This window comes from Anomaloglossus baeobatrachus, chromosome 4 (genome assembly GCF_048569485.1).
Source record: "Anomaloglossus baeobatrachus isolate aAnoBae1 chromosome 4, aAnoBae1.hap1, whole genome shotgun sequence".
NCBI lineage: Eukaryota > Metazoa > Chordata > Amphibia > Anura > Aromobatidae > Anomaloglossus > Anomaloglossus baeobatrachus.
In genome coordinates, this window is record NC_134356.1 from 79,847,939 (window position 1) to 79,872,818 (window position 24,880).

General features: G+C 41.7%; 1 protein-coding gene across 4 annotated transcripts in view; it reads right to left on the reverse strand.

The window, feature by feature from the left end:
• ATP10B (ATPase phospholipid transporting 10B (putative)) overlaps positions 1-24,880 on the reverse strand; it is a 739,295-nt gene that overhangs the window by 188,782 nt on the left and 525,633 nt on the right. For all 4 annotated transcript variants that reach the window (XM_075344442.1, XM_075344439.1, XM_075344440.1 and 1 more), the window contains 2 exons: positions 10,584-10,853; positions 7,960-8,154 (listed from right to left, as the gene is read on the reverse strand). In XM_075344442.1, the coding sequence (XP_075200557.1) occupies positions 7,960-8,154; positions 10,584-10,843 (455 nt within the window). In that variant the 5' untranslated portion in view covers positions 10,844-10,853. The remainder of the gene's footprint in view (positions 1-7,959; positions 8,155-10,583; positions 10,854-24,880) is intronic.

Sequence of the window (24,880 nt, forward strand, 5' to 3'; positions counted from 1 at the left end):
AATTAAAACATGTGGAATGAAATACTTAAAAAAGTGTGAACCAACTGAAAATATGTCTTATATTCTAGGTTCTTAAAAGTAGCCACCTTTTGCTTTCATTACTACTTTGTACACTCTTGGCATTCTCTTGATGAGCTTCAAGAGGTAGTCACCGGAAATGGTCTTCCAACAGTCTTGAAGGAGTTCCCAGAGATGCTTAGCACTTGTTGGCCTTTTGCCTTCACTCTGTGGTCCAGCTCACCCCAAACGATCTCGATTGGGTTCAGGTCTAGTGACTGTGGAGACCAGGTCATCTGGCATAGCACACCATCACTCTCCTTCTTAGTCAAATAGCAATTACACAGCCTGGAGGTGTGTTTGGAGTCATTGTCCTGTTGAAAAATAAATGATGGTCCAACTAAACGCAAACCGGATGGAATAGCATGCCGCTGCAAGATGCTGTGGTAGGCATGCTGGTTCAGTATGCCTTCAATTTTGAATAAATCTCCAACAGTGTCACCAGCAAAGCACCCCCACATCATCACACCTCCTCCTCCATGCTTCACGGTGGGAATCAGACATGCAGAGTCCATCGGTTCACCTTTTCTACAAAGACACGGTGGTTGGATCCAAAGATCTCAAATTTGGACTCATCAGACCAAAGCACAGATTTCCACTGGTCTAATGTCCATTCCTTGTGTTCTTTAGCCCAAACAAGTCTCTTCTGCTTGTTGCCTGTCCTTAGCAGTGGTTTCCCAGCAGCTATTTTACCATAAAGGCCTGCTGCACAAAGTCACCTCTTAACAGTTGTTCTTGAGATGAGAAGGTGTGTCCAAACTTTTGGTCTGTACTGTGTGTGTATGTATTATATATATATATATATATATATATATATATATATATATATATATATATATATATATATATATATATATATATATATATATATATATATATATATATATATATATATATATATATATAAAAAAGTAGAACAGCAACAGCAAAAAAAAAACAAAAAGAAAAGCAAAAAAAAACAAACAAGCACTGGGTCTCACCATGACCATACAAAGCTATACAGTATATTACAGATCCATAGAAAAGCACGGGCAGCACTCCGGCCTTCCTTCAAAAATTGCAAGTGGAGTTGATACCAAACTCATTTGACCACATGCCTCTTCTGGATCATCCAGATGGTCATTGGTAAGCTTCAAACGGACCTGGACATGTGCTAGTGTGAGCAGAGAGATCTTGCGCTTCCAACATGATTTTAATCCATGATGGCGCAGTGTGACTGTGGTGTCCCAGCTCTCTTCATGGGAGGACCTGGTCAATGACATGTAGTTCTGGGCTGATTCCTGACCTTTCTCAGAATCATCCTTACCCCACGAGGTGAGATCTTGCATGGAGTCCCAGACTGAATAAGATTGACAATCATTTTGGGTTTCTTCCAATTTCTAATAATTGCACCAACAGTTGTTGCCTTCTCACCAAGCTGCTTGCCTATTGTCTTGTAGCCCATACCAGCTTTGGGCAGGTCTGCAATTTTGTCCCTAGTGTCCTTTAACAGCTCTTTGGTCTTAGACATAGTGGAGAGGTTGGAGTGAGATTGATTGAGTATATGCACAGGCAGGGCTGGCGTCAGCACCCGGCAAACCCGGTCAAATGCCGGAGCCCTGGGCTGCTGAGGGGCCCATTCACAGTGGCAAGAAAAGTCACCGCTACTCAGGGGGGCCCGCGCTGTCACTGGCCTCCCCCCTCGCCGAAGATTGCACTTTCAATTGTATCGGCATTGCAGTTGCCAATTCAATTGAAAGCAATGAATGATGAGATGGAGCGGCGCACTCCCTCTCTTATTATTCTCTCGCTGTGTCTGTCGGCTCTTTGACAGCTCAGCAGCGGAGCGCGGTGACGTCAACACTGCGTGCCTGCAGTGAGGTCAGAGCGAGCGACAGCAATGGACGCGTTGAGGAGATCGAGCAGCGGGGGAACAAGGAAAAGTGAGTATGTATTCAATCACTGTGGCCAGATAACTATGTGGGCTGTATACTACATGAAGGTGCCTAATGCTATCTGGGTCTGCACTGTGCTATATACGGGCTGTATGCTACATGAAGGTGCCTAATGTTATCTAGGCCTGCACTGTGCTATATACGGGCTGTATACTACATGAGGATGCCTAATGCTATCTAGGTCTGCACTGTGCTACATACAGGCTGAATACTACATGAAGGTGCCTAATGCTATCTGGGTCTGCATTGTACTATATGAGGGCTGTATACTTCATAAATAAAAAAAAATAAAAATTTATTTTTATATAGCGCTAACATATTCCGCAGCGTTTTACATACATCAGGAACACTGTCCCCATTGGGGCTCACAATCTAAATTCCCTATTTGTATGTCTTTGGAGTGTGGGAGGAAACCGGACTACCTGGAGGAAACCCACGCAAACATGGGGAGAACATACAAGCTCCTTGCAGATGTTGTCCTTGGTGGGATTTGAACCCAGGACCCAAGCGCTGCAAGACTGAAATGCTAACCACTGAGCCACTGTGCATTAGGTTATATGCGGGCTGTATACTACATGAAGGTGCCTAATGCTATCTGTGTCTGCATTGTGCTAAATGGGAGCTGCTTAATGTTATATGGGGGTTGCATAGTGCCATATGGGGGTGGCAGCGTGCAATATGGGGGCGGCAGAGTGCAATATGGGGGCGGCAGAGTGCAATATGGGGGCGGCAGAGTGCAATATGGGGGCGGCAGAGTGCAATATGGGGGCAGCATAGTGCAATATGGGGGCTGCATAATACTACATAGGGGCTACGTAAAACTATATGGAGGACTATCGGGGCTTCATAACACTATATAGAGAAATATGGGGGCTGCATGCTACTATACCCCCAGAGTTGTATGTCCCCTCCACCCCGGTGCTGTTTACCCCCTCAGAGCTGTATGTCCCCCCAATCCAGTGCTGTATACCACCAGAGTTGTATGTCACCCCCCCACCCCAGAGCTGTATACCCCCAGAGCTGCATGTCACCCCCACCTCAGAGCAGTTTGTCACCTCCACCCCAGAGCCACTGCCTCCATCTAGAGCTGTATGCCCTACTCTTGAGCTGTATGCCCCCCATTGCTGCATACCCCTTTCCTCAGTAATATGTATGCCCCCCAGTAATGTGCATGAGCCTCTCCTGTGATGTATATACAGCAGTGTCAGTGTGCTCTATATGCGGCCATGTCTGTTAGTGACGGCCACCAATCAGCGAGGCACAGACTCATGCCCAGGAGGAGCTGGATGGAGACAAGTGGGGGAGGTGAATGAGGCAGTTGCCGGCTTCCCAATATTAGAAATATCTCCAATGTGCCTGTGTGTGCGTGTATGATGTGTATATCTATGTGTGTCAGTGTATATGACAGTGTCTAGATTTATGTCTATTTATATGTGTTTTTGTGAATTTCTCTTTAAGATATGTACACATGCCTATATGTGTATGTATCTGTGCATGTCTGTGTGTGGATGGGGTCCACTGAGACTCTTTTGCCCTGGGCCCAAAAAAACCTGGAGCCGGCCCTGTGCAAAGGTGTCTTTTAAACAGGTAACGAGTTCAAACAGGTGCAATTAATACAGGTAATAAGTGCAGAGTAGGAGACTTCTTAAAGAAAAACAGGTCTGTGAGATACACACAAACACACACACACACACAATGATGGCCGAACATGTTGGTACCCTTGAAATTGTTGCAGAAAATAAAATATTTCTCCCAGAAATTTACTGCAATTACACATGCTTTTTATACACTGTTTTTTCCTTTGTGTGTATTTGAATAACGGAGAAAAAAAGACAAATTGGATATAAATTCACACAAAACCCCAAAAATAGGCAGACAAAATTGTTGACACCCTTAACGTTTGGTTGCACATGCTTTGAAATACATAACTTCAATCAATTCTTACAACCATCAACAAGCTTCTTACACCTCTCAACTAAAATTTTGGACCCCTCTTCTATTGAAAACTGCTCCAGGTCTCTCAAATTTGAAGGGAGCTCTGTTTTTATCCATTTCTGGGGACTTCTTGAATTAGGTTTGGGGTGATTGTCCTGCTGGAAGACCCATAACCTAGGATGCAATAACAGCTCTCTAACACTGGGCATTACATTGCGACACAAAATCCTTTGAGAATCTTTAGATGTCATGATGCTTTGCACACAGTCAAGGCACCCAGAGGCAGCAAAACAATCCCAAAACATCTTTGAGCCTCCACCATATTTGACTGTAGGTACTGTGTTCTTTGTAGGCCTCATTCTGCTTTCAGCAAACAGTAAATGATGTGCTTTACCAAAAAGCTCTATCTTGTTCTCATGTGTCCACAAGTCACTTTCCCAGAAGGATTTTGGCTTACTCACATACATTTTGGCAAACTGCAGTCTTGCTTTTGTAGGTCTCTGTCAGCCGTTGGGCCTACAGGGTCTCCTGCCATAGCATTTCATTTCATTCAAATGTTGTTGGACAGTTTGCACAAACACTGATGCATCCTGAGCCTGCAGGACAGCTTGAATTGTTTTGGAACTTGACTGGGACTGATTATTCACCATCAGGACTATCCTGCATTTTTTTAACCTTTCATGAATTTTTTTTCTGCTGTGCGCTCCCAGTGTTATCCATGGTGCTATGGGTAGTAAACATCTTGATTATGTTGCGCGCTGTGGTAACGGAACATTAAGATCTCTGGAGATGGACCTGCAACCTTGAGATTGTTGATATTTTTCAACAATTTTGATTTCAAGTTCTCAGATGGTTCAAACAAGCAAAGATTGTCAACTTCTCCCCATTGTATCTGGTTTCAGGTGTGATTTTCATATTGCCCACACGTGTTACTTGCCACAGAGTATCACATGCTTGAAACAAAGTTGTTTACGCACAATTTTGGATTTTTGTCTGGCCCATTTTGGTCGTTTTGTGTGGAATTATGTCCAATTTTCCTTTTTTCAGTTTTTTTTTTCTTTTGTGCTGTTCCAATACACACAAAGGGAAATAAACATACGTATAAAAAAAAATATGCAATTGGAATAATTTTCTTGGTAAAATACAATTTCTGGAACATTTTCAAGGGTGCCAACACTTTCGGCCATGACTTTATATACATCTGTGTGTATGCACTGACTGCATGAGAATGTGTGCATAATATACTGTATACACACAGACACACACACACACACACACACACACACACACACACACACACACACACACAGTGCTCAATTTCCACATTTTGCATTCAACTATGAGAGAAGGTGTTAACTGTGTGCTGAATAAATTCCACTTGTTGGACTTGATAGAGAGACTAGGCTTGAACATGAGACTATCATCACGTGTGCGGTTCATTGTTGCCCAGATCCTCAGTTATTTGGTTCTTGGTAAACAAGAGCAACTGTCATGAATTAATACTGCAGATGCACAGAAAAGCGAATGCACAAGTTGAGATGACAGCCATATGGAAAGTCTTGAGTAACATAAAAAATTGTTTAAAAGAACTGAAAACCTCAGTGGTTGATACCTTTTAATGGCTAACTGAAAAGATGGTATAATAATAGCAAGCTTTCCAGACTACGCAGGTCTCTTCTTCAGGCTCAATATAAACACAAAATCTGAAGAGTCACATATTTATACACAACAGGACATAGAATGGGGCAGTAAATAAAACAAGTTATGTGAAGCAGAACTATCACTCTGATTAGAGTCTGGTCCGGGCTGTGATGCCCCCGGATGGTCAGAGGAGCACATCTCTTAATTGAGTAACATACACACAGGGAAAGTCTGATGAACAATACCTTCCACTTTTGAGGAAATGAGTGCATTTTAAGTAGGAATTGTTCTTTGTATAGAATCACAATGTCTGCACAGACACTGGACCAAGATCGCAATATACTACAACAGAAACAAAGGTGAGTAAAGCACCATCTGGGTGTTCGGTGTATGATAACGGTGTCCAAATCAAAGATATGTTCTTACCAAATGGCCCACATACACATTACATCAACGTCAGTTGAACTCGCCAATATTGGCGGGCTCTGTCAACAGTCTTATGTGTATAGGGGCCTCCCTAATCCAATAGTTGTAAAGTTACACACTGGTCCACTTTGAACTTCTGGACCAATTGAAGGCGAAAAGGCACGGTAAGCTGTCAAAAGGAATCTTATTCCTGCAAGACAACGCCTCCACTCAAACTGCACAAGCGACCACGGCAAAACTGGCAGAGCTGGGCTTCCAGCTGGTTGACCACCCAACTTATTCACCAGATCTAGCTCCCTCCGACTATCATCTGTTTCCAAACCTAAATAAACAACTCAAGGGTACCAAATTTCACACCATTTCTGATGCCATGGCTGGTACGGATGTCTGGTTTGAGGCACAACTGAAATCCTGTTTTTTGTTAGGATTACAGAACTTGGAATACCGATGTAAGAAGTGTGGTGACATCAGTGTTGATTATGTACAATAAATGTAAAGTTTCATCATCCTATCTCGTTTCTTTCTGGGTAAAGCCAAAGACTTATCAGCAGCCCCTTGTACATAAGCTAAGAATCTCTTTTTGTCAATATTTCCAAAGCAGTAATGCAATGCCTATGTCTTTTTACTCATTTTTCACATTAGCTATGTATTTTTCTCCTGTTTCCAATACTCTTACTCCTTGACAAAGCGTCCAGTGAAACAAGCGTCGTGAGCAGCTGGTACTTTGGGTCTCAGTTTGTATAATGTATATGTACCTTATAATGTGATCACCGCCATGTGAATATGTGCAATATACTCTGAATGCAGCATTGTACTATCTACTATGCTGCTTTATCTTCAGAGTACCTCCTCCTTGCTGCACATTACACTTCATATTTACATGTATTTTCATTTTAATCAGTAGATTTGAAACACCTAAATATCTACTATAGTTGATATATCTGATCCAAACCCTACGGCTTTATGCAATGTGCACGAGACATAATACTTTATTATTGCTTCATGCAGCTTTTCATTGCATTATTTTTCAATATCTTCTTAATATTGTTTAAACTAAACATTGACACGACTTTTTTCCCTCTGTACTATGGCCACTTTTTCTTTTTCTGAATTCCCATATATTGATATTTTGTGATTATTTTATTATTGTGTTACAATAAATAAAACATGAGTTTTACATTACTGTGTTTGTTTTCAAGTATTTTTGTGCATAGATTGTTGTATTACTTTCTACAGAATGAGTTAATGGGGCTGTCCACTACGAGGACAACCCCTCCCGATTTCATGTTTCCCCAAGGTAAAATAATAAAGCCTATGCTCACCTCCGTGGCCGGCGTGGTTCCAGCGGTGTCTAGGCTCACGTGATGTTGTGACATCATGCCAGACCCACGTCCAATCATCGCCAGCTTTTGTCTTCCCGCTTTCGGACACAGGAAGTGAGCAGCAGTCACAATGCTTACTTCCTGTTGATTTACCCGTTTCTCCGAAGAAGGGGAGACAACCGCCGGCAGTGATTGGACACGAGGCTCATATGATGCCACAATGTCACGTGAGCCCTGGCCCATCTGGAACTCTGCTTGCACGGGAGGTGAGTATGGGCTTTATTATTTTACCTTAGGGAAACGTTGAATCAGAAGGGGCTGTCCTAGTACTAGACAACCTCTTTAACAGAGAATTCATCAGTCAGCCCTCTATGACGGTCTAACAGGAAGTCGCTAACTTTCATCTGTCTTTTTTAAGGTCTTCTTAGCTGATTAAGGACCATAAGTTGAACATGCAAGGAAACAAAGTTTGTAAAAGCAAAATGATGCAACATTTTTAATGAGTCCTTTTATAAAAATTCTTTTTTTTAGCCCTAAATGTATGCAAACAACTTAAATAAAATTGATCACAAAGGCGGATAAACCCAAACAAACACCAATGTTCTGTAAGCACCACATACATATCGACTGCGAAGAGCTCTTACTTGTTATACACACAGGTCTTCCTCAAGTTGATCTTCCTATCGTTGAGGTATCTTTTAAAATCTTCCACAGCATCCTTGAAAGCAATAACAAGCAGCACTATGACAAGCGGCACCATAGTGATTTCCTTATGAAACACTTCAACTTGAGGCATCCAGTTCAAGATAGCAAGGAGAAGGAAGTAGATGTTTGCAGATCTGTGCGAGGCAAAGGAGAAGCATCACAGGAGCTACTTTTAAAGGAATTTTTTCAGACAAATTCCCAAACGGCTTATATTGTCATGTAACATGTTAATAGATTAGCTGATTTGTGTCATTTATAAAATCTGTAGCTCAATACAAAAAATTGACATTTTAATCCATATGCAAATTAGGCTGATGCATCTTCGGTGTGATCGGAGCACGTTCCAAGCCTCTGCCCCCATAGTTCTATTCCTGGTCTGCATCTTTTCCTTCTCCTTGACTGACAGCTAAATAGGCGTTTAGTGAGCGGTCAATCAAGCCAAAAAAGGTGGTTCCAGGCGGAAATGAGACCCACAAAGAAGAGGCCTGCAAAATGCTCAACTGGCTTCCAGGGTACTTCAGCCTCAGTGGCATAAGGATTAAAATGTTAACCATTTGACTTCTATAGCAGCACATTTTCTGAATAAAATGTATAAATTATCTTATCTTTCCCTTTAACCATCACGAAAAGGAGTAAAGGAGAAATGAAACTGCTTGAATGAAACTGAATATCAGCACATAGTATAAAATTAATGATTAATGTAGTAGAGGTTCACCACTGAGGACTGTAGGGTAAATCTGAATATCAATGTCAGCAATTATATAGGAAGATGATGGAAGACCAGAGAACGGTAAAATCAAAGTCATCAAAGTCACTAATTTTGGCAGGAATGTCCCACTATATTATATGTTTGGGGCTTCCCAGCAATTCCCTGGCAAATTCTGTCAGCGTATAGAAGGTTTGTGCATACATAGGGTGCATTTATACTCTTTGACCGATGGCGTGAAACAGCGGTCCTTTAATAGTCTGCTTAGAAAGGCTGACTGCTCAGTCATACACAGACATGCTGTGCTCATAGACGGTAATGGTTCTCGACAGCACATGTCCTCTGTAAAGTTAGCGTGAACGTCATTTCACTCAAAGATTGGATTATCAGGAGTTAGGCAAATGGAAACATAATGCTCATTCATCAAGTATAATGAATTTTAAGTCTGCTTAACACTAGAACTACTGGACTCGTGACACCTATATAGAAATACATAGTGCAAAGTAGTCAAAATGACTACCTCAGTAGTTCTAGTGTTAGAGATAGTCATCCTGTGAACAGGACATGCTGCCGATAATTTTAATACCATACCCAGCAGAAGCTTCGAACAGCAGTGATCAGAGCTGAGCCTAGGATCGGTGATTAATGTCTGATTGGCTGTGGTCCGACACCTCGCACCCCCACCGATCAGCTCTTCTCAATGCTGGTGGCAGCAGCAGGCAGCAGGAAATGCTCAGTTCCGGAGCTGCCCTGTCTCCTGATAGCGGCTGCAGCTAGTTACTGCACATACGCCTCCTATTGATTTGAATGAGAGGCGGATTGCAATACCTGACCACAGCTGGTATCAGGAGACAGGGCAGCTCCGGAACTGAGAAGTTCCGGCTGCCTACTGCTGCCGCCATCATTGAGAACAGCTGATCGGCGAGGGTACATGGTGTCTAACCCCGGCCAATCAGACATTGATGACCTATCCTAAGGATAAGCCATCAATGTAAAAGCAATAACCTCTTTAAAGTGCTAGCAGTAATCAGAGTTCAGGTCTGATCACTACTGTTCAAAGCATCTGCCGGGTATGGTGAGGGCTCAGCTCCTGAGTCCATTCCACAGTCTTGCAACACATATGCGTTGTACATAAATGGTGAATGTTGGGAACTAATTAGGCAGGTCAAACCCACTTCAGTGCAGACAAGGCAATCTTTATTCTATGCTGACAGGACAATGTTATTAACATTATCGGCAGCATATGTCCGGTTTGCACAGGATGATGATTGATCCTAAGGATAGGCCATCAATGTAAAAGTAGTGGACAAGCTCTTTAAATGTCACTTTCAAACTCGGACAGCAGCATTTAGGGTAGACGATTCAGGAGTACAATGTTCTGGGACCCTATTGCCATCCTCCCACTGAAATGCAATGGCAGGGTGTCATTGAGTTGCAAAGGCAGCCAGGAACCTGCTGAAGGCCTTTGTGCCGATCATAATTGTATTCCTGGGCTTTACAGCAGACTGTATATAGATCAAGTGATTGAGTATTCATAGGCTCAAGTCTCATAATGATTATATGTTTTAACACACCATACCTCCTGCAAACAAATCGAGTGACCTCCAGTTACAATGAGACAACACAACGGCTCTTGCACCAGTCTACACAAGCCTAAAAATCAACTCTACAGAACAGAAAATTTGATTCTATTCTATGTTCTCCAAAATCTAGAGCAAAATTTGGAATATATCTGGATAATTTTATATGGACAGTTACATGTAAAAGCTTATATTAGAAAAACAAAACCTTAGTCAAAGTGACTCAATGTCCAAGGTATACAATGTCAAGATTCTCCTAGGTTGGCGATGTTCTTACCTGTAAAACTGTTCAAATAGATTCTTTGGTAGAAATGTTAATAATGTATACTTAGTCGTCTGGACTTTGTTTCCAACATAAAACCTGGAAACTCTCTTGGAGTCGCCTTCCCATTTTTTGTTATTGGCAAACACCACTCGCTGCTTCGTTAAGTCGTAAATTGGACGCTTTTTCTTAGGTAGGAGAGGAGTTCTTTCAGAAGACACTGGGAAATCATCTTTTTGTAAAACTTTCCTCCAACGGTAGAAGGATGAATCCATGGATAAAATGCTGGATTAAAATAAAAAATGTACATATCAGGAAACACGACATACAAGAGAATGAGTCTTTTAAGAAGTTTAAGGGTGCTGTAATTTTGTTTTAGGTGTGTATGCTCAGATGAAAGCTACAGGGAAAGATTATATCACTTGCTGGTGCTCAGAAATACTGCATAGATGAAGAGGTTCTCCAGAAGACATTACCATTTTCTTTCAAAAACAGTGCCACACATTTCCATAAGTGGTATATGATATTGCAACCCAGCTTTATACACTTTAATGGAGCTGAGTTCTGATATGCTGTTTAGTTAACCCTCATGCACTGTTTTTGGAGAATGGTGGAGAAGGAATAGACCAGATGTTCGTTTTTTTGGCCTTAAGAACTACGTTATGTGGTGCGCGTTGTTTAAATGAGACAAGTTTTACATTTAAGGCTAATCTTTTTGGATTTAAAGAATTATTTTTGACTATTTTAAAAAATTATATATTCTGTCTTTATAGGGTGCAAAGATCCCAAAGCTTCATATATGACAGTCACAAATGCAAACGAATGCATGGTACAGCAAAACCAGTATTAAAATAGATTTTTTTTTTAAATATTTCACTAGTAAGAACTTTTCACAATATGTATAACAGCAATCCTTGCAATTCTTGGAGGGGGAAGAGGGGTTGGAAAAATGTGCTGGCTTTTCCATACAGAGAGCTGCACTTCATGGCTAATAGTAGGTGACTCTTAAAGGGAATCTGTCAGGTGAGTTTCTAGTACAATACTAATGCAATCTTTAAATAGGGCTTAAGGGGACATTTCAGGATCAGTAACTTTTATAGCTCTACCTCTTCCTGTTATCTTGTTGCAAGCTTCCTAGAGTTCAGTGTGACATAGTAGCTAGTCAAGCATATGTAAGTACAAACTTACTGCTCCCCTCTCCAAGCTCTCAGTGCTAGCATCAGTGATGGTAAATCTGAACTGAATTTTCACTTCTGCCCCATCCATACTCCCTCCCACCTCTCAATAATAATGAATACACTAGGAGGTGGGTGAGAGTTAGGAGCAGTGAATATGCAGTTTATATTAACATATGCTTGACTAGCTACTATGTCACACTGAATTCTATGGAGCTTAAAATAAGACAAGATAAGGCACATCTTTATAACTTACTGATCATGCAAGCTCTCCTTAAGCCCTATTTAAAGATAACAGTATTCTACTAGAAAATCACCTGACAGACTCCCGTTAATAGGGTTTTCTTAGATCCAAATGATTCCTGCAATGTAAAATATCAAATGGGGGGACGAGGGTATTCACTTTATAGAAGGGGAATGTAGTGCAGATAGTGACCAGGGCACAAGTAATGAAATTGGGGGTGGTACGGGGGGAAGGGTTAGGACAGTTAATACAGTAAGCAGGAATACAGGTACAGAGTCATACGTAACGTGCATGTACACTAATGCCCGAAGCCTCACAAATAAGGTGGAGGAATTAGAATTAATATTGTTGGAAGAAAATTATGATATAGTGGGGATATCAGAGACATGGCTGGATGAGAGCTATGACTGGGCTGTTAATTTACAGGGTTATAGCCTATTCAGGAATGACCGTACAAATAAGCGAGGGGGAGGTGTGTGTCTATATGTAAAATCATCCTTAAAACCCATCCTGCGTGACAACATATGTGAGGGTACTGAGAATGTAGAGTCCCTATGGGTGGAGATAAGGGGGGGGGAGAATGAATAATAAAATACTGATAGGGGTGTGTTATAAGACGCCGAATATTATGGAAGAGATAGAGAATCTCCTCATAACGCAAATTGATAAAGCAGCGAGTCTCGGAGAGGTAATTATTATGGGGGACTTTAACTATCCTGATATAAATTGGGGAACAGAAACTTGCAGTTCCAGCAAAGGAAATAGATTTTTGATAACAATGAAAGATAATTACCTTTCACAAATGGTACAGGACCCCACAAGAGGGGGAGCACTACTAGACCTTGTACTAACCAATAGGCCAGACTGCATATCAAATATACAAGTTGGGGGTTACTTGGGGAATAGTGATCACAAAATAATAAGTTTTCATGTATTCTTTAGTAAGATGTCTAGTAGAGGGGCTACAAGGACACTAAACTTCAGGAAAGCAAATTTTAAAGGGTTGAGAGATGATCTTAGTGCAATAAACTGGGATGATGTACTAAGTAATAAAAGTACACAAAGCAAATGGGAGACTTTTATGAGCATCCTGAATAGGGCTTGTGCAGAAAATATACCCTATGGGAACAAACATGCTAGAAATAGGAGGAAACCCCTATGGCTAAATAGAGCTGTAAGGGAAGCAATAAAAGAAAAACAGAAAGCCTTAAAAGAATTAAAGAGGGTAGGTAGTGATGAGGCATTATATAATTATAGAAAATTAAATAAAATATGTAAAAAGCAAATTAAGTTAGCTAAGTTTGAGACAGAGAGACTCATTGCGAGAGAAAGTAAAAATAATCCTAAAATATTCATTAACTACATAAACAGTAAAAAACTGAAAAGCGATAGTGTTGACCCCCTTAAAAATAGTCTTGGTGAAATAGTGGAAGGGAGATGAGGGTAAAGCCAACCTGCTGAATGACTTTTTTTCTACGGTTTTCATACAAGAAAATGCCATGGCAGATGACATGACCAGTGATACCATAAATTCACCCTTGAATATTACCTGCTTAACCCAGCAGGAAGTACGCCGCCGCCTCGAAATCACTAAGGTTGACAAATCTCCGGGCCCGGATGGCATACACCCCAGAGTACTACAGGAATTGAGTTCTGTGATAGATAGACCATTATTTTTAATCTTCTCAGATTCCTTAATAACAGGGTCGGTACCGCAGGACTGGCGCATAGCAAATGTGGTGCCAATATTCAAAAAGGGGACAAAAACTGAGCCGGGAAATTATAGACCGGTAAGTTTAACCTTTACGGTTGGTAAAATCCTTGAGGGTTTCTTGAGAGATGCTATACTGGAGTATCTCAAGAAAAATAACCTTATGACAGAATATCAACATGGGTTTATGAGGGATCGATCCTGTCAAACTAATTTGATCAGCTTCTATGAAGAGGTAAGTTCAAGCCTGGACCAGGGAAATGCAGTGGAGGTTGTGTATATGGACTTTTCAAAAGCTTTTGATACGGTGCCACACAAAAGGTTGGTACATAAAATGAGAATAATGGGGATAGGGGAAAATATGTGTAACTGGGTTAAAAACTGGCTCAGTGATAGGAAACAAAGGGTGGTTATTAATGGTACGTACTCGGACTGGGTCTCAGTTCATAGTGGGGTACCACAGGGGTCAGTATTGGGCCCGCTTCTTTTCAACATATTTATAAATGACCTTGTTGGGGGCATGCGGAGTAGAATTTCAATATTTGCAGATGATACTAAACTCTGCAGGGTAATCAATACAGAGGAGGATAATTTTATATTACAGGGAGATTTATGTAAATTGGAGGATTGGGCTGAGAAGTGGCAATTGAACTTTAATGTAGATAAATGTAAGGTCATGCACTTGGGTAGAGGAAATAACATTTATGATTATGTACTTAATTGTAGAACACTGGGTAAAACAGACACAAAAAAAGACTTGGGTGGATGGCAAACTTCACTTTAGTGGACAGTGTCAGGCAACTGCTGCCAGGGCTAATAAAATAATGGGATGTATTAAAAGAGGTATAAGTGTTCATAAAAAAATATAGTTCTACCTCTGTACAAGTCACTAGTGCGACCGCACTTAGAATACTGTGTACAATTCTGGTCACCGATATATAAGAAGGACATAGCTGAACTGGAAAGGGTGCAGAGAAGAGCCACCAAGATTATTAGAGGAATGGGTGGGCTGCAATACCAAGACAGGTTATTAAACTTGGGGTTATTTAGTCTGGAAAAACGAAAGCTTAGGGGGGATCTAAACACAATGTATAAATATATGAGGGGACAGTACAGAGACCTTTCCAAAGATCTTTTTACACCTAGGCCTGCGACTGGAACACGGGGGCATCCGCTACGTCTTGAGGAAAGAAGGTTTAATCATAATCACAGACGAGGATTCTTTACTGTACGAGCAGTGAGACTATGGAACTCTCTGCCGCATGATGTTGTAATGAGTGATTCACTACTAACATTTAAACAGAGCCTGGACGCCTTTCTTGAAAAATGTAATATTACCAGTTATGTATATTAGATTTTATGACAGGGTATTGATCCAGGGAACTAGTCTGATTGCCGGATGTGGAGTCAGGAAGGAAATTTTTTCCCATTGGAACTTGTTTGCCACATTGGGGGTTTTTTTGCCTTCCTCTGGATCAACATGTTAGGCTACGGGTTGAACTAGATGGACTTAGAGTCTCCCTTCAACCTTAAAAACTATGATACTATGATACTATGAAATTAAGATAGTACTTCACCCTCCCCAGCTTATGCTGTAGTAGTGATGTAACTGCAGCGCACATCACTGCTGCAGCCAATCACTAAATTCATTGACGCTGCCAATGTAGAGGCCATTAAATATAGAGCTCAATGATTGACAGCAGTGGTGATCTGCCCTGTACTTGTAACTTTACTACTAGAAACATGTCGTCAAAAACAGCAGCAAAAACTTGGTGCTCAAGAGCTGAGGACAACAACTTTATGGAACTGTTAAATTAAATTAGAATTGTGTGAGATCTCCATATCTAAAAGTGGAAAACCCCTTTAAACTTACAATACACATTAACATACATACAACTATCTCATCCAAAAGAACTCTTGGCGGAAGAGCTCCTTTGTTTTCTATAAGAGAACAGCTATCACCAATAAAAAAAAATAAAAAAAATTAGGCAACCTCCAAATCATTACGTATCCCAACATAATCAGTTTGGAGGCCCAAATACACATTAAATGGTTGGCAGGTTTACCAGAATTTTATCAAATGTTTATGGAGTGTTTCATGACCCACTATCTATTACAGATGAATTTGCATATTAATGGCAGCTTGCTAGGATATGCCATTACTTCGAGGACAGTGGGAGTTAGATTCAGAATTAAAGGGTTCCTTCACAGTTTTTCCCACATTACTACTTGTGTCTATCCAATATGAGGGGAATTCTGCACAGCCCCAATCACTTGACTGAGGCGGTGTTGCCATTCGGTGCACACGAGGTGGTCAAGATCCACTTTGCAAAGAGAAGCTGCGAAAGAGACCTCTGTTCCTTTATTTTTGGCCATAGTAGAGGTAACAGAGGTCTAGCCACTAATGCAAACAAAACATCAATCTAGAAAATACCAGTTCAGCAAATCAATAGGGTTGTTTAGCATAAGGAGAAGCCATCATTACAAAAGTATCACATTTTTGTGTTACATGTACAGTATTTTTCTTTAAGTTGCCAATGTTTTTTTTCCTTTCATGTCACAATCTTTATTAAAGTACCAGTCAAGTGTAATTTTTTTTTTCAGCGCTGCACGGGTGCTTTCAACCTAAGGTCCCTACCCCTAGTATTTTACTTGCCCTCAGTCGTTTTCAAATTTTTTCAGTGCCGCTCTGGTCCGGTGGCGCTATCTTATGACCACAACTTCTGACTGTCCGGAAGCCAAGAGTTACATCGCAAACTCTTAATGAAAGTCTATGAGAGTCAGAACAAGGCACTCATAGAGTTGTATTAAAGCGTGACTTCCCCAGCCAACATAGCATCAGGTGGAAAATTTTAACATGAAAGCCTACCATACACTAGGTAAGTAATCTCCTTTTTTCATTTTTTTTTTCTCCTCCTTAAATAGGGTTACCCAATTGTGTGCATTTTCCCCACAGCTTATACAACAAATATGCAGCTTGCAACACTCAGGAGCATTGCAAACCTGGTGAGGAGTTTACAGCTCACTGAGAGGCTCTGGCTCTGACCAATGATGTGGTGTTGGGGAAGGTCAAGACCCAGAGGTAGATAGAGGGGTAAATGTTAGGGGTATAGGAAAAAGCACTAGGGAGCCTAGTTCTGATCTGGTACAACCTAGTAAATATGCCTATTTGGCTGATATTAGGAATGCAGGCCCAGGACTAGGATCACTACAGCAGGATGTTGCTACTAGCAACCAGTAAAATGACTGCTGTAAGAAGGAGGGAAATAGGAAAGCAGAAAAGGCCAGACAGATGGTGGTGGTAGGGGAGTCTATAATTCTGCCATCAAGACTATGAATACCGGACAGTGTGTGTTCTGCCAGGTGCTCATGTTAGGCATAATGCGGATCAGATCGACAGATTACTGGATGGGGCTGGAGAAAACCCAGTGGTCATGGTACACACTGGTATCAATGACAAAGTTAGAGGGAGGTAGAAGGTCCTTATAAGGCCTAAGCCACACGGCGAGAAAAACAGTGCGAGTGGAGTGCGATAAATCATCGCATTCACCTCGGACCAATTCTAGCCTGTGTGTCAGCACACATGAGCGATTATTTTCTCAGCCCTAATCGGACTGAGAAAACAATCGCAGCATGCTAGAATTGTAATCCGAGACTCTTTCTCTCGCACCCATTCAAGTGAATGGTGCGAGAGAAAAATCGAACTGCACTCGCGGTACACCGGTGTACTGCTAGTGCAGTGTGAGAATGGCAATAGCCGGCTACGCAGGAGAGAGGGAGAGAAATCCCTCCCTCCCCTCATAAGTGCCGGCCCGCCCCCCGCAGCTGAGGTCTGCTCGCACGAACGGACCTCAGTTGCAAGGACACACGCATAACACTCGGCTCTGCTGTACTGCCAGCACGAGCCGAGTGTCATGCAAGTGGATCGCAGTAGTCCCCGTGTGGCCCCAGCCTAAATGAAAGAATCTAGGAGAGAAGCTGAAGTCCAGGACCTCCAAGGTGGTGTTTTCAGAAATACTACCGTTGCCACAAGCATCACTAGAAAGATAGCGGAAGCCTATTGAGATAAATAAGTGGTTTAAAAATTGGTGCAGGAAAGACGTCTACAGTAGATATGGGCTACACCTCAATGGAGAGAGAAGACGAACTGCTCCAGTAAATGAAAAAACAGCAAATAATTATAGGATCCTTATTATAGAGGACTTAAAGTATCCAGACAATGAATGAAACAGAGTCTTCTGGTTTTGCTAAACGCTGCAAGTTCTTTTCCACAATCCAAGACAATTTTCTCTTGCAGTTGTTTTCATATTAGATTAATTGAGCTTGAGTAGCTGATTGAAGTACGTGGTCTCTGTCTTTCCAATTACAAAGTCTCATCCACAGTGGTCTTTGAGAAACCAAAGGAGATGGTACTTTAGCATGAACTCTGGTGTCTCTTTCGACAGCATATCTTGAGGATAAGGCAGCATGGGGAAATAAAATCACTTGGATTAGTGCCTTCCCCTTTCAGGCAGCCTGATATTATGAATATGTTTCCTACATAAATCGATTTTCTAAGTCATCCCTCCTTTGCTGCTACAGCTCTGCCTTCTGCTCTAATATGTTCTGTAAGAGGTGCCACCTGATCCACAAGACCCAAAATTCAGTCCTCTGCTAGAAAGACCATCTACCTCAGATTAGGAAGTCATGTTAGAAAAAAACAAGTTAGGGTCGGCACACACGGCGAGTAATACGGAGCGAGTGGAATGCGATGATAAAAAAAAAAAAAAATCGCATTCCACTCGGACCAGTATTACTCTTTGGGGCAGCTCCCATGAGGGATTGTTTTCTCAGCCCTAATCAGACCAAGAAAACAATCACAGCATGCTGCAGGTGTAAGGCAATCCTGTTTCACTCGCACCCATTCAAGTCTATGGGGGTGAGAGAAACATCGCATTGCTCTCGAGTTACACCAGTGTAATGCGAGTGCAGTGCGATTATCGCATCAGCTGGCAAAGGAGGAGATAGGGAGATAAATCCCTCCTTCTCCGCAGCCCCGGCCCTCCCTTCCACAGCGCCAGCCCGCCCCTCCACAGCTCTGGTCTGATCGTACGATCGTACCACAGTCGCATGACACTCAGCTCCCGCTGTGCTGTGAGCGTGAGCCCAGTGTCTTGCGAGGACTCCCCCCCCAAATACGTGTGATCTCAACTTTACACCTTAACTTCATCGATCTTTCCAGTCAGGCATGTTTTGCAGGATTGGATAGCAGATAGCAATTATGTTGATACTTGGCTGATGAGGAGCCACTGCCCAAGATTTAATAGGACTCCTATTGACCCTTCAACCAGACAAAAATACAGGTAACTGCCTGGTTTAATGATGTAGAGAAAACAATTGGCTCAATTTCAATGTCCCTCAGACACGAAGGTTCAAGTTTTAATATTAGGTAATCCAAACAACAGTCTTCAGGACTTAAAACAATTGCGTTCAAGGTTCATGTAGACAAGAATAATCCATGACAAGGCAGCATTACAAGAGGATGAGGTCATGCTTCTTTATATAGAGATTGATAGGGTATTGTATTAATACGTTGAATGAATGCAGACCACCAGAGGCAGGTCAATAAAAATTAGGACTTAACCCTTCAAAATATCTGCAACAAACAGATCTTGATCATAAGAATAAGGGTCTGGAATACACAGCAGACAGAGGCTTAAGGTACCGTCACACTAAGCAACATTGCTAGCAACATCGCTGCTGAGGCACAACTTGCTAGCGATGTTGCTTAGTGTGACATCCAGCAACAACCTGGCCCCTGCTGTGAGGTCGCTGGTTGTTGCTGAATGTCCTGGACCATTTTTTAATTGTTGCTCTCCCGCTGTGAAGCACAGATCACTGTGTGTGACAGCGACAGAGCAACAACTGAATGTGTAGTGAGCAGGAGCCGGCTTCTGCGGACGCTGGTAACCACGGTAAACAGTGGGTAACCAAGAAGCCCTTACCTTGGTTACCCGATATTTACCTTTGTTACCAGCGTCCGCCGCTCTCAGCTGTCAGTGCCGGCTCCTGCTCCTTGCACACATAGCCAGACTACACATCGGGTAATTAACCCGATGTGTACTCTGGCTAGGAGTGCAGGGAGCCAGCGCTAAGCGGTGTGCGCTGGTAACCAAGGTAAATATCGGGTTGGTTACCCGATATTTACCTTAGTTACCAAGAGCAGCATCGCTTCCACGAGTCGCTGCTGGCTGGGGGCTGGTCACTGGTTGCTGGTGAGATCTGCCTGTGTGACAGCTCACCAGCAACCCGTGTAGCGACGCTCCAGCGATCCCTGCCAGGTTAGGTTGCTGGTGGGATCGCTGGAACTTCGCTTAGTGTGACGGTACCTTAAGGATATGGATTACTGGAACCATGATCTATGGTGTGATGAGATCAAGATAAACTTATTTGGTTCAGAAGGTGTCAAGCATGAGTGGTGGCAACAGATAAGGAGTACAAAGAGAAGTATGTCTTGCCTACAGTCAAGCATGGTGGTGGGACTGTCATGGTTTGGGGCTGCATGAGTGCTGCCAGCTATGGGGAGTTACAGTTCATTGAGGGAACCATGAATGCCAACATTTACTGTGACATACTGAAAATGGCAGTATTCCATTATGCTAACAAACCCAAACATCTCTAATATGACCACTGCCTTGCTAAAGAAACTGAGGGTAAAGGTGCTGGACTGACCAATAATGTCTTAAGATCTAAACCCTATTGAGCATCAGTGAGGCCTCCTTAAACGGAACTTGTAGGAGCGGCAATGTATCTAACATCCACCAACTCCATGATGTGGTCATGGAGGATGGAAGAGGATCCTAGCGGCTCCTGTTACGCTTTAGTAAACTCCATGCCAAAAGAGTTAAGGCAGTGCTTGAAAATAAAAAATATTGCCACTTTGGGAACAGTTTGGCTATTTTCACTTAAGGGTGGGGCCACTTTGGTTGCCAGTGGTTTAGACATTAATGGCTGTGCCTTGAATTATTTAGAGGACACCAAATCTACACAGTTATACAAGCTGCACACTGACTACTTTACATTGTATCAAAGTGTCAGATCTTCAGTGTTGTCCCATGAAAAGAGATAAAATATTTGCACTCACTTATGTGATACACTGTATGTTCTTGGAAAAGGAAGGTGACCCCTAATGCAGCTTCCATGGCAGTTGTATCTTTGTAAAACAAAAGTGAAATTAAGGACATTACAGGTAATTGTTTAGTTATTTAAATTTCAGGTGTTTTCGCTGATTTGGAAAAAACTTGTTCTACATAACCATTAGTCAGTATCCTTCCGTCAATTGAGACAGCTGAGCTCGTAAATAATTTTTAGGCTAATAGCTTTCCATGGTCTTACTACATGGTCCTCTGCTCTTCTGTGAATTATTGTGCAGGGAGCACACCTGATGTCAGAATGGTTTTAATAAAAAACATCACGACATGTTCAGCTCCTCTTGCAAATTTCCCTTAAAATACAATTTAAAAAATAATTAAGGGTTCAACGACCTATGCAAATCAGATAAGAACTTTACCACAGAAAAGCGAACAGAATACAATACCAATAATTAGACTATCTGACTTATTATAAAACAATACGCATTTTTGAAATTTTATTTCTCTAATTATAATTGCCACTTAGGTACTGCTCATACTAAATGGTAGCTTCTATCAATAAGTGGATGGAAATATTATTCTTAGATTCCGTGCTTAATACATCTCAGACATTATAGATGTTACAAAAGTGCCCAAGAGCCTAAAGGGGTTGTCCAGGACAAAACTACCAATGATGTATCAATACCATAGGTCATCCATATGAGATCAATAGGGGTCCAACACATGGCGTACCCACCAATCCACTGATATCTACTCTGGCAGCAGCTGGATGTAAAGTATAAAGAAGAACTCTGTAGCTCTGTATATTGTGCTGAATCCTAAAGTTTATGTCTAATTCACTTGATGGTAGTGATGAGCAAGCATGCTCGGCACTGCTTGATACTCGATCAACCATTGGGATGCTCGAATACGTTCATTAGTCGATCGAGTATCGCGGTTGCTTGAGCGCCATGCTTGAGTCCCCAACCCGCATGTATGCGAGAATTGTCTGCCATACATGGTAATGCTGTAGCCATGTTGGCTACTGGCATTACTGTGATTGGCTCGTCGTATTGAGTCATTGAATTACTCTCCTCGAAGTATTTCAGAGTGAGTTGATCTAGGGCCCACTTCACACATCTGTGTTTCCAGTACATCTGTTGTCCATGACTGGGCACTTGCTATGGTAAGCAAAACAATGGAGGAAGCAGAGGATGTTCTTACAAAAGATCTTAGTGTAATGGGAAAGTACTTCCGACAATGGAGATTAAAACCTAACCCATCAAAAACGGAAGTTTGTTGCTTTCATTTACACAATGCAAGTGCCAAGACTGAACTTAAAGTACAATTTGAAGGCCAATCTGTTAAACACAATTTCAATCCTAAGTACTTAGGTGTAACCCTTGATAGAAGTCTAACTTTTAAATCCCATCTGGATAAATTGGCACAGAAACTGAAAGCACGTAATAATATTATTCAGAAACTTTGTGGATCCTCCTGGGGCTCGGCAACATCTGTTTTGAGAACATCTACTCTTGCCCTGGTGTACTCTGCTGCAGAATACTGTGCTCCAGCATGGTTAAATAGCTGTCATGTAAACTTAATTGACACTCAGCTGAACAACTCTTTGCGTATAATATCTGGTGCTATTAGACCTACACCTGTTCACTGGTTACCTGTGCTGAGTCATATCGCACCCGCAAATCTAAGAAGACAAAAGCTCCTACTTAAAGAATACACTAAAGTAGGGAATAATGAAAAACTTCCAATACACCAAAATATCAGAGATGTTACAATACAACGATTGAAATAAAGACACCCACCCATCCGAACTGCAATCACCTTGCATGAACAAGACTTCAATTTAGAGGAGAAATGGCGAGAACTTTGGGTCAATGTAGTAGACGGTGATCCCCAAATGTTCCCTAATTTACAAAACCCTCCACCAGGCTTCAATCTACCAAGGAAAACATGGGTTACTCTAAATCGTATCAGAATAAACTTTGGCGTCTGTGCAGATTTTATGTATAAGTGGGGAAAATATGACTCTCCGACCTGTGACTGTGGAGCAGATCGTCAAACTATCCAGCACATTGTTGAGGAGTGCCCCCTGAGATCCTACCATGGGGACAAGAAGGATTTCTATATTGTAAATGATAACGCTATTGCATATATAGAAAATCTTGGTATTCAAATTTGATTTTTATCCTTTTGATATTTTTCAATCACTGTCTATTGTCTGGTGTTTATTTTTATATGATGGTAAGATATACGTTCATACGATTAAATAAATCTGTTGTCCATTTTCACACATACTGAAGATATGTTCACACTAGAGATGGGTGAGTACAAAAATGCTCAGGTGCTCGGTATTCGAGTCGAGCAGGTCAGAAGCTCTGAAAGAGCTCAATTTGAGTAATGAGTATAATGGAAGGCAATGATTGAGCAGTTCGGCTCTCCACCTACATACAGCCAACCATAAAGAGAACATTTCCGGGGGAGGAAGGGTGGGGTTTGTTTGTTTTTTTATATACTACATCCGAAAACATGGTTTCAACCTCAGTTAGAGCCATTCAGAGACTGTGGCTGACTCTCACTGGGGGGCCTGCACACATCATGTAGTGAAGCAAACCTGTGCTTTGTGGTCATTTATTCACGAATGGTGCATCCGAGCACCGGTGATACTCATCCAAGCACAGTGAGTACCAGGGTACACCTCGATGCTTGAGCACGTTGGCCCATCACTAGTTCACAAGCATACTCATTAAAATATGTGTTGATTGACACACCTCCATGTTATCACATGGACCATTTTTTTTTTGCTTTTTTAAACAAAATGCTAAACAAGAGAAAGGTTTCGGGAGTGTTTATTGAAATATTTTTCTGTGTGTGTCTATTTTTTTTTTGATTACTGGGTTTGTAATGGGGTTGTCTGATAGATACCTCTCCATTACTAACACCTGGGCTTTATGCCGGCTGTCACTACAAAGCTGTCATCAACCCCAAATAAAATTATCTGATGCCACCTCAATAGGGCAATTGGGAAGAGCGAGGCGAAGCAGCAGAACTGGTGCATCTAATTTGATGCAGCACTGGGGAAGCTGTGGGCTGGTATTGTTAGGCTGGGAAGGGCCGAATAACCATGGACCTTCCCAGCCTAATAATATCAGCTCACAGCTGTCTGCTATACCTTTGCTGGTTATCAAAAATAGGGGGGACCCCACTTTGTTTTTTTTTTCTTTTAATTATTTGGTAAATAGCTGTAAAATCTATCTATATCTATCTCTGCACATCTTTATTTCAGTGTAATGTATTTTTTTTCCAGTATGTGTCACACGTACCGAAGACACATACACACAGATTACACAAGAGTATAGGAATCCCACTACCTAACAGTTTTAACAGAATGTACTGCATAGCTCCCGATTTATCAAGATCGGCCTTGCTCATGCTGGTCTCGATGAGGGACCATGAAGAAATCAGATGCTTTTTATTCATTAAGAGGCACATGCCTCTTTTTAAAACATGAGGGTGTCAAGTGGCGTGCGCCTCCATATGCCTTACCAAAAGTCTTACTCCAGTCAGGGATTGGAGTAAGATCTCATGCAGCTTGTGACAAGTGGCCTACATGTTGTCCCTGGACAAAACTGGACTGAAAACACCAAAATCAATAAAAAAATTTAGCAACGTTTCAAAGCAATTTTGCTATGATGAATCAGGCCAAATTTTCTTTGCATTACATGCATCAACTGTCCATACCTGGAATCACAAGTTAGCTTCATGATATGATTTAAAGGGAATCTGTAAGCAGGTTTTTGCTATGTAAGCTGAAGCCAACATGCTGCAAGGGTTAACACAGAAAATTCAGTCATGCCCGTTTTGTCACAGTCTGATCTTTTGTTTATTTGCTATGTTTGTTTAAACAGCAAAACCCTTATCATTACAGGACTAGAAACGTACATGTATATGCAGAAAACACCCCCTGCTGTGATTGACACCCCACTGTCAATGTATAATCTCTATTGAGAGCCAGGTGTGAACGGGGACAGCTCCCTGTACATGACTAAAGCTAA